The sequence below is a fragment of the Capricornis sumatraensis genome, chromosome 8, assembly GCF_032405125.1.
Source record: "Capricornis sumatraensis isolate serow.1 chromosome 8, serow.2, whole genome shotgun sequence".
Classification (NCBI taxonomy): domain Eukaryota; kingdom Metazoa; phylum Chordata; class Mammalia; order Artiodactyla; family Bovidae; genus Capricornis; species Capricornis sumatraensis.
Genome location: NC_091076.1, coordinates 84,713,654 through 84,726,783, shown reverse-complemented (window position 1 = coordinate 84,726,783; position 13,130 = coordinate 84,713,654). Strand labels below are relative to the sequence as shown.

The 13,130-nt window shown below is 54.9% G+C and overlaps 1 protein-coding gene across 2 annotated transcripts; it reads right to left on the bottom strand.

Annotated features, from left to right (window-relative positions):
- Positions 1 to 403: 403 nt before the first annotated feature.
- On the bottom strand, positions 404 to 12,959 carry ATPAF2 (ATP synthase mitochondrial F1 complex assembly factor 2). 2 transcript variants are annotated; one of them, XM_068978390.1, is made up of 8 exons: positions 12,698 to 12,959; positions 6,395 to 6,439; positions 6,007 to 6,152; positions 5,195 to 5,292; positions 3,777 to 3,857; positions 1,997 to 2,109; positions 1,502 to 1,617; positions 404 to 781 (listed from the first exon to the last, which is right to left on the bottom strand). In XM_068978390.1, exons 1-8 carry the CDS (start codon positions 12,828 to 12,830, stop codon positions 644 to 646), a joined length of 870 nt encoding a protein of 289 aa, XP_068834491.1. In that variant the 5' UTR covers positions 12,831 to 12,959; the 3' UTR covers positions 404 to 643. The 2 variants fall into 2 exon arrangements, with proteins under 2 accessions (XP_068834491.1, XP_068834492.1); XM_068978391.1 differs by lacking the exons at positions 1,502 to 1,617; positions 1,997 to 2,109.
- Positions 12,960 to 13,130: the final 171 nt, after the last annotated feature.

Sequence of the window (13,130 nt, the reverse complement as noted above, 5' to 3'; positions counted from 1 at the left end):
CAAGGACCCTCCGGAGCTGAGAGCGCAGCTGGTGTTATCTGTGAGGTGGGGAGGTGACAAGCACCTCCTCCCAGCACACTCAGGGTGTGGGGACAGTGCTGGGGAGGGGAGGCAGGTGAGCAAGGCTGGGTGGCTCTGGAGCCTTTGTGCCCGAATCTTGCAGACTCCTCCCGCTCCCTCACTTGGGCCCCAGGCACCCGAGACCCCTCTGTGCCAGGGCCCTGCAGTGGCTCCTTGAACAGGATGTGTGCGTGTCATGTGACCTTGCCCAGGCTTTTAACCCAGGAACAACAAAGATTGTTTTCTGTTTTCACAAATAAATCACTTTGCTAAAACAGGAGGAACAAACAGAAACAGACAGCTTCACTTTAAAAGTCTGATTAAAAAACCAGGGAGAAAAAAAGGTTGAGGGCCACTAATACCTCCCAGACAAGAAAGTCCTGGTGGGCAGCGAGTGTTCTGCAGGTCAGCGGGGTGGCCTCTGGGACCCAGACATGACAGTAGGAACAAGATGAGTGGCAGCTCCTCTCACTTCCAGGCGGAGAAACGTTCAGTATAACCACTCACTGGTACCCGAGCCCTGGCTCAGCCCAAACCAGCCTCCACTGGCCACAGCATCTCCATCTCAGGCTGAGGGCCGGCGTCACCCCTGCAGCAGCTTGTGCTTGATGGCTGTGCTCTCGGAGCAGAGATGCACGAAGAGGGTGCCGGCGGCCGTGCGCGCCCGCAGCTCCTGCAGCTCGTAGTCGTGGGCCCACTCGATGTTGCCCCACTTCTGGATCTGAGGAGAGGATGGGACAGGCTGCAGGGTGACTGCCAAAGCCATGACCCCCCATGGCTGAGGGGAGGAGGCATGCAGGGGAGCGGCAGGTGAGAATGGAGGCCTGGCCTGCCCACCCTGACACTTGGGACCTGCCTACATTCTGGGTGTCCAGAACATCTGAAGAGCGTTTTATACTCAGAGAACTGTTTGTCAGGGAGAAAGTGAGGTTCAAGGAACAACGGCCCCGCTTGGGTCCTGCAGCCAAGGACAGAGCCCAGACCAGAAGCCAGGCTTCCTGCTCCTGCTGCCCGCCCCCGCTCCCACCCAGCTGGCTCTGACACCAGAGTTGCCAGCTCTCTTGTGACACAAACCAGCTTCTCCCCCTGACATTTTTCCAAACAGATAACTAGACCAACTTGGGAAAAACTGTCATTACAAAAGGCTTTTCATCATGCTAGGAGTCAATTTGTAATAGCAATTAACCTTCTGAGGCTGGAGAAGTAACAAGGGAACTGCAGAGAACATGGTGATTCTGAGTTAAAAAAATGCCAACGGCAGAGCAGCCAAGCCTTGTTCATTCTGAGCCACTACATCAGACATGGACTCGAAGCAGCCTCGGTGACCCAGGGTGCCTGTCTGCGTGTCCAGGCTTAGCCTCCGTGAGCACACAGGCGGCCCCAGGGCACCTGGGGGGCCACCCGGAGCCTCCACCACAGTGGGGCTCCAGCTCTGCCTCACCTGGTACTCCTCCTCCAAGCGCGACAGTAGGACAGCCTGCTCCACCGTCAGGTGCAGGTCCATCAGCCCCAAGGTCAGCACCAGGGACTTGAGCTGGGTCACCACAAACTCAATCCCTACGGGGACACAGCCAGGTTGGCCCCGGGGTCCTGCTGTGTGCAGGGAGCCGCCAGGTGGGGTGCCAGCCCCTCCACATTCTCAGGAGCCTCTGCTCTCCTCAGGAGTCCCTCCTCTGCCCCTGCCTGGGAAGGCACCACACCTGGCTCTGCCTGTCAGAGGGAGCACTCCACCCCCGTGACTATAGCCGGGACAGGGGGACTGGAATGGAGGCTCCTGAAGAGGAGACAGCCACGTCCTCCTGGGAGGGGTGAGCCTGCCAGTCCATGAACCAGGTGACAGCGTCTCCCCCACCAACCCAGTGCTCTGGTAACCCTGGGCTCTGCACACCATGCCCATCATGCCCACCCTCCATGGCCCACAGGAAACACCACGCACCCTGCAGGGCCCACATGTTGTAAGAGGCCAAGTGGCTGACCAGCACCTCCCGAGTCCGGGCAGGGATGCTGGGCCCCGTAATGCTGGTGGAAGAGCCGATCTCCACGCCATATCTAGAAGGAAGAGGCCCCGCATGAGTCTGTCCGGCTGCACAGCCCCGGCCTGCCCAGCACACACAGGCCCCATTGGGGGTTTTGGGAGCCACTGCCATCAGGCCTCCTGACCTATAACCTTCTGTCCCTTAGGAGCAGAGGACAGATCAACTATGCATGAAGCTAGGGCTGGCAAGTTAGGAAGCAGGGGCCACAGGCAGCTCCTGAAACTTGAACTCATTGGCATGAAGGTCCATAAGAGCTGTGGGCTGCCTGCTTTTCAGAAGGAGGTCTTCACATGTGAACCATAAAAGGCTTCTTTCAAATATTGTTTTCCTTACAATGGTATTTGTATACATCCTGTGGTTGGTCACTAAGTCGTGTCTGATTCTTGTAACCCCATGGACTGTACCCTGACAGATTTCTCTGTCCATGTCCATGGGATTCTCCAGGCAAGAATACTGGAGTGGGTTGCCATTTCCTCCTCTGGGGGATCTTCCCCACCCAGGGATCGAACCTGCGTCTCTTGCATTGTAGGCAGATCCTTTACTGACTAAGCCACAATCCTGTATCAGTCAATCACTTTTTCACACATTTATTAATAAGCCTCCATCACACACACAAGGCACTGTCCTAGCGGGCATGAGCTGGCTTCAAAAACAAAACATTTTCAAGAACAATCATAGCTATGTAAAATGCAGGAAAAATGTAATGAAAGCAATTTTTGTAATTTTCTTTCATATATCGCTGATCTTTCTCATCGGTTTAGAAACATTCTTCCTGAAGTTTCTAGTACAAATGAAACACAGGAAGGGGCCACATTTTCCTATAATCTATTAATATTATAGGTGAGAAATCTTAACTGCGACCAAAAGTGGACAACTTCGTGCCACAGCAAAAACCTGCAGGCACCGAGCTCATGTCTCACGTCACTGAGCTCCCCAGTGAAATGGCATCGCATTCTCACGGTTCTCTCGTGGCGTTCAGTTGTCAGGTTTTACCTGATCCTTCAGTGTGCTGGCTCCGCCTCTTACTACAAAACCAGAGGATGCCGACACATCATGGGTGCTCAGGAAATGTGTACGGATGAAAAATGCTATGTCCAAACCACTCCAAGTGCGCAAGCTTACGGAACACCAAGGTCAGAGAGCCCAGGCTAGGAGCCCTTCGCAACAACCTGGGATGAAATAAACCTGACCGAACCCTGCTCACATCACTGGTCTGTCCACTCTGCACAAGTGTCTTCCTGGGAAGGAAGTCACTGGGCCTCACCAGTCCCTGGACTATCCCTCCACAAGGCCCTGCCCAGACTGTCCTCCATGTGTGTCCAGGTCACACACCTGGCTCTGATTCAGCCACAGAGCAACTGTGACAACAAGCAGGATGGTAGCGGCCAGTGTAGGCACCACTGTGTGCCCAGCAGTGTGCAGCACTCCGTGTACTCCTTATGACACCCAAGGAGACAGGGGTCACAAGCCCCACACACAGAAAGGGAAGCTCAGAGGAATCAGGTCACCACCCCAGAGTCGCACAACCAATGGGGCAGAAGCACTTTAGCTGCATCTACCCTCAAGGGGGCCTGTACTGTCCAAGTCCCCTGGTGCCCTGAACTCAGAACGTCAACCAGCTCAGGGCCCTGGCTGTCCAGTGTGGCCCGGACCCCAGCTGCCGGGTGTGGGGCATCTCACCTCCTCTCAGCCCAGCTGATGACTGGGTCCCACTCATTCCTCTGCAGCTCCACCAGCGTCTCTGGTTCTTCCACCCTGTAGCTAATTCAGTGCAAAAGTGCCTCCATTAATAAAAAAGTACAATTCTCTCATCCAGTGACAGATACAGAAACATGAAAGGCAACAGCAGAAAACATCTCCACCACCACCCCTCCACCCCTGCCTTCCCCCTATATTAGCAGGGCTCTCAAAGGGTGGCCCAGGGCTTATCCAGGACCTGTTGGAAACCCATACCCTCACAGGGCGGAGACCAGGAGCCTGCAGCTTCATAAGCCCTCCAAGGGTTCCCTGGACCCTTGACTTTGAGTCCCACTGTCCCAAACGTCCCTGGTTATTGACCAGTCAGGGCCCACAGCGCTGCCCAGTGCTGCTCGTCACACTACACTGTCCTGACTCGCACCCCGGGTCCTAGGATTCTGTGCCAGCTCATCACTGCATCCTGCCGTCCCCTCCTCTCCCAAGAGGCAGCGAGACCCAGCTGCCTGTGCACCCCTTGCAAGCCTGCCTCCCTCCCAATTACAGATGCGGCCGCTGGTGGCCCTGCCTGATGCCCCCTCAGGCCAGGCCACTGTCCTGACCAAGAGACAGAGCTAGGGTCAGCTGAGTTCAAGGGTGTCGCAGACAGGAACCCAACAGGTGAGCTCAGGGAGGCCAGGCTGGTGTGAGCACAAGTGGCAGAGAGGCAGTGGGGGTGCAGAGGGATGGAGGGGGTGCTGCCCAGTGGGGAAGAGCGGGCCTAGGGCAGAGGGAGGCTCCCATGGCTCTGCTCTCTGAGTCGGGATGCTCCCAAGAACCCCTCCCTGAGCTGGACTGGAAGGGCTCCCTCCCTGTCACCAAACTGTCCCCAACACAGACGGCATAGATATTCCAACAGCAGCACCACGGCCTCTGCAGGGGCCTGCTCTGCCCCTCGCCCCAGAGCAGACCTCAAGTGCCACCTGGGCGGTAACCCTAGAGCATCTGGGGGGCTCAACTGTTCCTTCCACATCCAGTCAACACCCTAAGAACCTGGCTGCGAAAATGAGCCAAGGAGACCAGCTTCGGGATGCCAAGGACAGACCATCTGCAGCCCAGCTGAGGAGTGATGACCATGCCTGTGAGAACCTGCTAACGGTCAGAAGTGACCCCTGGGCCGTGGAGCCTGCGACAGCCACAGAGGCCAACAGCCCCTGCGTCCCAGGCCGGGGGACAGCTGCCGGGCTACAGGAGGGCTGGTCCCGACACTGGTGCAGCCGTCACGTCCTCTCTCCCAGAGTCTGCAGAGCAGCAGAGTACTGAGGAGTCAGAGGGTCCACTGCTTCCTCCATGGAGACCACTCTGAGCAAAAGGCCCGAGGGACTTGCTGGGGCCCTGGGAAAGGGTGCCCACACGTCCATTACCAGACGGTGTCGGTGTCCAAGAACTTCACGGCCGCCCGGATGAGCTGGTCCTTGTCCCGCTGGGTGGGGTTGTCCAGAGACGTGTTGCACAGTGTGGTCTGGATCAAAGGCACAGAGAGAAAGCCTGTCAGCATCCTGAGGGCCTTGCCCAGGCCCCGGGAGGAATGAACTCCCTCAAGGTCTCAGGCTCTGTACCACCAGGCCCTGTGGTATTTTTCAGGAGGTGCTACCACTGTGACAGCAGTGATAGCTCAGAGCCGTGGACACCCAGGCCCAAGGAGACCAGAGTCAGGAGACATGAATGCACTGCTGGATCCGGGCAAGTCGCTCACCACCCGGCCCCCTGAGCCTCAGACGGCGGGGGACAGAGCTGCCAGGACAGGACAGCTTCTCTGGATCCTCCCTGTGGACTGCAGACTGCAGAGCCCCTCTAAGGCTCCGTCTGCAGCAGTCACCCCTGCTCCCCCACAGTCCAGGGGAGGCTGGCTCACAGGCCTGAGGCCAAGGAGCCTGCCTAGGGCCTGCGTCCACGTGCCAGGAAACATGGACTCTCCACACGTTGTCTCTTCCTGACCCAGACCACCACAGAGCACAAGAACCAACCAAACAAAGCGTGGCTGTTGCAGCGGAAAAGTGACCAGGGAAGGACGTGTGCCCCAGGAATCTGGAAGAACCAAGCCCGGGCTGGGAGTGGGGTGGGCTGTCTACTGGGGGCCTCCCAGAGCCTTACTGGAATCAGGACAGGACCCATACTCCTGCCCAGGACCCCAGGAAGCCTGTGGTGGCCACAGGGGCGGGCTGTGACCTGTTACCAGGTGCATGGTGTACATCTTGATGGTGTCCTGCTGGGAGTCCCACTCAGTGGCCACGGCAATGGCCAGGGCCTTGCTGGGGACAGTGAAGAGCTTGCCCTGGGGCGTCCTCAGCTTCCTGTGGTCCAGGTTGATCTCGAAGCCACCTTGAAAGATCGAACGGAAACCTCTCAGGTTGATAGGCAGAGTGGAATGATCACCTCTATATTTGGCTACTTGATTTGATGCAAGACGCCACAAGTCCCTTCGTGGGGAATGGCTTATAGAAACATACCCAACAAGAGCGCTGGGACAAGCTCACTAAGGAGCTGGCTGTAGGTGAAAAGTGCCCCTCACCTCCCATTCACAGAAATAAAAACAAGAGGCAGAGAAAATTCCAGACACTCACCTTCACCCTGTGAGATGCTGACATTCTGATAGAACCTCTTCCTTTCTGTGGGAAAGATTTTTTAAAAAGGGCAGTTAAAGGAGGAGTGGAGGCGCTCATGACCTCACTGCTGACACCAACTGACCACCCAGACTTCCATGGCAGCGCCCGGTCTCCTCGCTCCACATGGTCAATAGCTACTGGGTAAAGCAGGGGAGGAGGAGCCACAGCCCCACCAGCTCCCAAGGACAGTGGCTGTGTTATGAAGCTGCAGCTTGCCTGACTCCAAGACTTCTCCAACACCCCTCCACCCCCTGGGACAACACAATCGAATCTACAGGTGGTGTGACCACCAACATGATGAAGTATTACGATGGCAAAATTTACCACCTTTGTCTGAAATCACAATAGTAATTCTCTCATACCTTTGACCCAAGTAGGAAGTTCCCACTGCCCAATGCTTTATGTGCCAGCCTGGTCTCACTCAGACAGCGGGTAAGACCAAGTCCAGAGGCCCCTGCATCTGTTGGGAGACTTGGGTCGAGGCGTCCAGACTACGTCCAGCATGCTTTCCAGTGCCTAATAGGGCAGCAAGTCCAAGGCCAGATCCAGCAGGAAGCAGAGGGCTGGGGTGGGGGGATCTGAAGACTCTGATCCATCTCTGGGGGAGGGGCCCACCCACCAGCAAGAAGTGCCAGCAGAGCATTCTACACATGCCAACGGCTGGAGATGGGTTGAGAGACCTGGGGGTTGAGGGGCAGCTGGGGGTGGGGGTGGGGGTGGTTGGAGGCAGAGATGGAAGACAGAGCCTGAACCACACAAAGCTGCCGGGATAGCGAGGTCTCCCTTGAGGGGGTCTTCGTCCTCTGACTACCTCCTCTGCCCTGGCCAGGCCACTTCTGCACCTGATCGGAGATGTCAGCCAGTGGGCTCAGGGCTCTGCTGGGGGGAGGAACAAACTTGCTGAGGAGCAGCCCCCTCCCAGGGCAGGACTCAAAAGCCACACCTGAGGTGCATCCTGTCTCATGGGACAACGGACACTAATCCAGGCGAACAGTAAAGCAACCGTGGATGCCAGAAGACCAGACAAGCTGCAAACATGCACCGGGAAGGTTCGTCTCATCTGGGCGAGAGGAAGACCTCCTCACAGCCAGATGGCACCCAAGAGCCGCAGGAGAGTGGGCAGGCCCACCTGCACTGGTGGCTTTCCAGGGCGTGGGGGTGGGGAGTTTCCAGGAGAAGGAATAGTTCACAGGAAGGTGCTGGGCCTCAGAGAGCAGGTTTCAGAGCTAGGAAGGTGGTGTGCAGGGTGAGCCTGCAGTCACAGGGCAGAGGATGGCTAGAGAGGCCCAGATCTGGGGAGGAGCCTGGCAGGTCACCGCAAGGAGGGCTGACGAAATAGGGAGTCATGTTAGGGGTTCACACAGGTGCTAAGAACAGGATCCGGAAAACTCAATTGGTGGAATCCACACTCCCCAATTTCAAAAGACGGACGTTTTCTGCCTGGACCCTCCCAGGTCCTGGGTCTCATGAGACAAGTCATGAGACCAGGAGCAAGTGAAGCACCCACATGTTCAGTGATGAGGTGAGCTGACAGCAATGGAAACCCCATCCTTGGAGATGGGAGAGACAGGCTAGTCACAATGAACCCTTATTTTGAGCATAAATCACTCCCTTTACAGAATATCTGTTTCTATGACAAAACCACACTTCAGTTCAGTTCAGTTCAGTTCAGTCACTCAGTCGTGTCCGACTCTTTGCGACCCCATGAATCGCAGCACGCCAGGCCTCCCTGTCCATCACCAACTCCAGGAGTTCACTCAGAGTCGCGTCCATCGAGTCAGTGATGCCATCCAGCCATCTCATCCTCTGTCGTCCCCTTCTCCTCCTGCCCCCAACCCCTCTCAGCATCAGAGTCTTTTCCAATGAGTCAACTCTTCGCATGAGGTGGCCAAAGTACTGGAGTTTCAGCTTTAGCATCACTCCTTCCAAAGAAATCCCAGGGCTGATCTCCTTCAGAATGGATTGGTTGGATCTCCTTGAAGTCCAAGGGACTCTCAAGAGTCTTCTCCAACACCACAGTTCAAACGCATCAATTCTTCGGTGCTCTGCCTTCTTCACAGTCCGACTCTCACATCCATACATGACCACAAGAAAAACCACAGCCTTGACTAGATGGACCTTAGTCGGCAAAGTAATGTCTCCGCTTTTGAATATACTATCTAGGTTGGTCATAATTTTTTCTTCCAAGGAGTAAGCGTCTTTTAATTTCATGGCTGCAATCACCATCTGCAGTGATTTTGGAGCCAAAAAAAATAAAGTCTGACACTGTTTCCACTGTTTCCCCATCTATTTCCCATGAAGTGATGGGACTGGATGCCATGATCTTCGTTTTCTGAATGTTGAGCTTTAAGCCAACTTTTTCACTCTCCACTTCCACTTTCATCAAGAGGCTTTTTAGTTCCTCTTCACTTTCTGCCATAAGGGTGGTGTCATCCTGGCAATTTTAAGGACTACAGATACAAAGAAATGCGAATGTGGAGAAACACTGAATTTTAAAAGCTGGGCAACAGAAAACTGGCTGTAGAGGCAGAGAGCGCTAACAAGCTGCTGTGAAGAGAGGCTAAGTGGAAATTGATGTCCACGGGGCTCCTTTTCCCTGCAAGGTTGCTCCAATCCATATAAAGAAACAAGCGATTTTCTGTATCACCTCCCCGGACACTCCTCGTCCTGTCCCAGGCTCCCCGGGCCAGCTAGTGCTCTTTTCATCAACCTCAATCTCCCGGCAGGCCTTTGCTAGGGACAGAACTGCAACCCCCACAATGCACCGCGAGCGGAGGCCGCGCCTCCTCCGAGCGGCGTGACAGCAGTCTCTTTCTAAACGGCGGCACCTGGCGGGCCTTACGCCTCACAGCAAGATTTTGACTGCCCACAATCCTGGGGCGGCTCGGGGCTAACTGGGGGGGCCCAGTATATAAAAACCCCTCTCAACTCAATAATAAACAGACAAGTAACCCAATTTAGAAATGGTCAAAGCATCTGAATGGACACTTCTCCAAAGAAAATCCACAAGTGTCCAAAATGCACCTAAAAAGATTTTCTTTGACATCATTCATCTTCAGTTCAGTTCACTTCAGTCACTCAGTTGCGTCCGACTCTTTGAGACCCCATGAATTGCAGCACACCAGGCCTCCGTCCATCACCAATCCCAGAGTTCACCCAAACTCACGTCCATCAAGTTGGTGATGCCATCCAGCCATCTCATCCTCTGTCATCCCCTTCTCCTCCTGCCCCCAATCCCTCCCAGCATCAGAGTCTTTTCCAATGAGTTAACTCTTTGCAAGAGGTGGCCAAAGTACTGGAGTTTCAGCTTTAGCATCATTCCTTCCAAAGAACACCCAGGACTGATCTCCTTTAGAATGGACTGGTTGGATCTCCTAGCAATCCAAGGGACTCTCAAGAGTCTTCTCCAACACCACAGTTCAAAAGCATCAATTCTTTGGCACTCAGCTTTCTTCACAGTCCAACTCTCACATCCATACATGACTACTGGAAAAACCATAGCCTTGACTAGACGGACCTTTGTTGGCAAAGTAATGTCTCTGCTTTTGACTATGCTATCTAGGTTGGTCATAACTTTCCTTCCAAGGTCAATCATCCTCAGGGAAATTCAAATGACAGTCCTTCACACCAGCTAGGAAGGCCATAGTCAGACAGACAGATGTCGGTAAGGGGGCAGAGAAACTGGGACCCTCACACACTGCTGGGGAAATATAAAATGGCGCAACCACCTTGGAAAGTGGGGTGGCCAATCCTCAGAAAGTTAGTTAGCTACCGTTTGCTCCAGCAAGTCTGCTCTTGCGTGCATGCTAAATTCCTTTAGTTGTGTCCAACTCTTTGTGACCCTATGGACTGCAGTCCACCAGGCTTTTCTGTCCATGGAATTCTCTAGCCAAGAATACTGGAGTGGGTTGCCATTCCCTTCTCCAGGGGCTCTTCCTGACCCACGAATCAAAGCCGGGTCTCCTGCCTTGCAGGTGTATTCTTTAACCCTGAGCCACTGGGGACGTCCTATTTATTTTTAGGAACCTCCTATGAGAAACGAAAACACATTCTCACACAAAAACCTGTATTCAGGTGTTTACAAAGGCATTCAGAACAGTCAAATGATGAAAACCACCCAAATGTTCATCAATGACTGACTGGGTAAATAAGACATGGTGTGTCCCCAAAACTGAATATTATCAGTTATGAAAAAGAATGAAGTACTGACATGCGCTAACTCTAGGACAAACCTTGTGAAAGTGAAAGTGAAGTTGCTCAGTCGTGTCCGACTCTTTGCGACCCCGTAGACTGTAGCCTACCAGGCTCCTCCATCCATGGGATTTTCCAGGCAAGAGTACTGGAGTGGGTTGCCATTTCCTTCTCCAGAGGATCTTCCGGACCCAGAGATCGAACCAGGGTCTCCTGCATTGTAGGCAGATGCTTTACCGTCTGAGCCACCAGGGAAGCCAGGACAAACCTTGGATATACGCTAAATGGAGAAAAAGACCACATTCCATTTATATGAAATGTCCAAAATAGGGAAATCTATAGATACAGATCTCTGGTGGCTCACAGGTTAAAGCATCTGCCTGCAATGCGGGAGAGCCCGGTTCAATCCCTGGGTCAGGAAGACCCCCTGGAGAAGGAAATGGCAACCCACTCCAGTACTCTTGCCTGGAGAATCCCATGGAGGGAGGAGCCTGGTAGGCGACCGTCCACAGGGTCGCAAAGAGTCGGACACGACTGAGCGACTTGACTTCATAGAGAGTGAAGTAGTGGTTGTCTAGGGCTGGAGGGATGGGGTGGGGCAGGGGGATACTCAGAGTGGCAGCTAAAGGGTACAGGGATCCTTTGGTGTCATAAGAAGGTTCCAGAACTGATGGCAGCAGAACTCTGAGTATACTGTGCTTAGTTGCTCAGTATGTCCGACTCTGCAACCCCATGGACTGTAACCCACCAGGCTCCTCTGTCCATGGGGATTCTCCAAGCAAGAATACTGGAGTGGGTAGCCATGCCCTTCCTCCAGGGGATCTTCCCAACCCAGGGACTGAACCCAGGTCTCCCGCAACAAGGGCGGATTCTTTACCATCTGAGCCATTAGGGACCATTAAACTGTACAATCTAAGTGAGTGAATTCTAAGTGCATCATCTCAGTAAGGCTGTTTTAAAATTCTTCAGGGCAAGTGTATCTACCACAGCAATTACTATAAACGGGCCAGATGACTAAACACTTTTCCCCAAAACCCCTCTAGCATCCACAGCACTGTTGGCAAACTTTTTCTGTAAAAAGCCAAAGTGTTTTAAGCTTTGCAGGCCATCCAGTGTCTGGCACAACCAGCCAACTCTGCACTGTAGTGAAAACAGCCTTAGGTGTGTGTCAGTGAATGAGGGGGCCTGGGTTCCAGGAAAACTATTTAAAAAACAGGTGGCAGGCTGGCCTCCCTATCTACAGCATCTCCCTCAATCCAGCACAAGCTGTCTCTTTAGACCAGGCAGACACTGAGAAGCTAAACCACTTGTGCAGACAAGACAACTTGTAAGCAGAGACCCCCAGCTTTGACTTCACCGGTGTACTCCTCAGCTGGACAGGCAGGCTCTCTGAAGACCTTTCTTCTCTATGCAGCTGATGGCTGGGACAGCTGGTAGGGGGCTGGAGGCCACACGGGCGTCCTCGGAACAGCTCCAACACCGCAGTGACCTTCTCCTCACCCCCCCCTTCAGCACAATACTAACTGGCAGGAAAGAAAGCGTTACTGTCTTCACTCACTTAAAGTCAGTCCCACTCTTATCCCAAAATCTCTGCCTAGGAGTAAGAAAGATCCGCTACAGAAAGCCTCATCCGAGTCGGAAGTGCAGGAAGGGGGCACGGGGTGTCAACTCCTTAGAAGAGGTGGCAGGTGTTCTGGGAGGGCAGCAGGAGGCAGGGCCAGGACAGCTGTGGAGCAAGCGGCCGGGATGGAAGACTTAAAGGCCGAGCTTCAGGCCCCTTCAGTGCCGGTCGCGGGGACACAGAAAGCAGCCTAGCAGACTGGCCTTTGCCCCGCAAACCTGAGTCTGCTTCGCGCCTCTAGCGCAATCCAGACCCAGAAGTCGAATTTCCCCGCCTGAAAACAAGGATGACCTCTGCTTCCCCAGTGAAAGAGAGAAAAACCGCACCTGCCAAAAGGAAACGACGCGCGTGTGCCCTGGAGCGATCCCTGCCCTCGCGGGGAACTTCCCTCCCGACGTGTGACCCTGCATGGCCGACCCCTCAGCCTGCTCCGCCCTGGCCTCTCTCACCTGCCGGGGGCACGTAGGCCCGGAAGGGGATAGGGGGCTTTCGCCCCAGCCCCTCGGAGGCGGTGAGGCCACTTCGGGGCCGGTTCAGGAGGCGACGCCCCCCATCCCGCAGCCGAAGGCAGCTCCTCCACATCGCGAGGGGGCCTCAGAGAACGACCGCTCGAGACCAGAGCTCGCGGAACACGGAGCGGAGGGACCACACGCCGTGCGCTCGAACTCCACAAACCTCCTCACCAGTCGCCGGCACCCTCACCCTTTTTGGGCGCCGCCATGTTGCGCACGACACTCGTAGCGCGCCGCCGCCGCGCGCCTCAGCGCACGCCGCAGCCAATCAGCATCACAAACGCCCCGGCCCCGCCCCCGCGCCGCGCCTCTGGAAAAAGACTACAAGTCCCAGAGGGCCTCGGCTCCCGCCACGTGCTGTCCCCGCCCG